This window comes from Fukomys damarensis, unplaced genomic scaffold, assembly GCF_012274545.1.
Source record: "Fukomys damarensis isolate Sample0158 unplaced genomic scaffold, DMR_v1.0_HiC HiC_scaffold_71732, whole genome shotgun sequence".
In the NCBI taxonomy this organism is placed as follows: domain Eukaryota; kingdom Metazoa; phylum Chordata; class Mammalia; order Rodentia; family Bathyergidae; genus Fukomys; species Fukomys damarensis.
The window spans coordinates 1-803 of NW_022972644.1; the positions used below are offsets into that span (position 1 = coordinate 1).

General features: G+C 49.7%; 1 protein-coding gene across 1 annotated transcript; it reads left to right on the top strand.

The window, feature by feature from the left end:
• Positions 1 to 13: 13 nt before the first annotated feature.
• LOC104849955 (disintegrin and metalloproteinase domain-containing protein 21-like) lies at positions 14 to 796 on the top strand (the record flags this gene model as incomplete). The annotated part of the gene is made up of 1 exon (XM_010606976.3): positions 14 to 796. A coding segment is annotated over one exon (783 nt), but the record flags the coding sequence as incomplete, so codon positions are not given.
• Positions 797 to 803: the final 7 nt, after the last annotated feature.

An 803-nucleotide genomic window follows, 5' to 3' on the forward strand; every position in this document is an offset into this window, starting at 1 on the left:
AGGACAGGAGGATTGTGACTGTGGATCCTTCAAGCAGTGCTATGACAACACATGTTGTGAAAGCTCCTGTGTCTTTACGCCCGGTAGCATTTGCGATGGGCAAGTCTGCTGCGGGAACTGCACCTATGCCCCTGCAGGGACGCTCTGCAGAGGCGTGCTCAATATCTGTGACCTTCCAGAGTACTGCGGTGGAAGCACATTCTTCTGTCCAGAAAACCTGTATCTGCAGAACGGAACCCCGTGCACCGAAGAGGGCTACTGTTACAACGGAAACTGTACTGACCGCACCATGCACTGCAGAGAAATCTTTGGAAGAAACACCAGAAAGGGTGATGATATCTGCTATCAAATGAACACAAAGGCCAGCAGATTTGGGCATTGTAACAGGAGATATGTAGGACTCGCATTTGAGAGGTGTCCAATAAGCGACATTCTTTGCGGAAGGCTGCAGTGTAGCAATGTAACCCACCTTCCCCGGGTGGATGAACATGTTTCATTCCATCAGTCTAAGCTTGGAGACTCTTGGTGCTTTGGACTAGATGAGCACCGTGGTGCATTCGCTCGGGACCTTGGATTTGTGCGAACTGGTACTCCCTGTGCTCCAGGAAAATACTGTCATTATCGTCGCTGCAATAACACTGTGCAAAAAATAAACTACGACTGTACACCAGAGAAGTGTAATTTTAGGGGAGTTTGCAACAACAAAAGGCAATGTCACTGTCATACAGGTTGGTCTCCTCCACTGTGCCTATCAAGAGGTGCCGGTGGCAGTGAGGAAAGTGGACCACCTCCGAGAGCAGTGC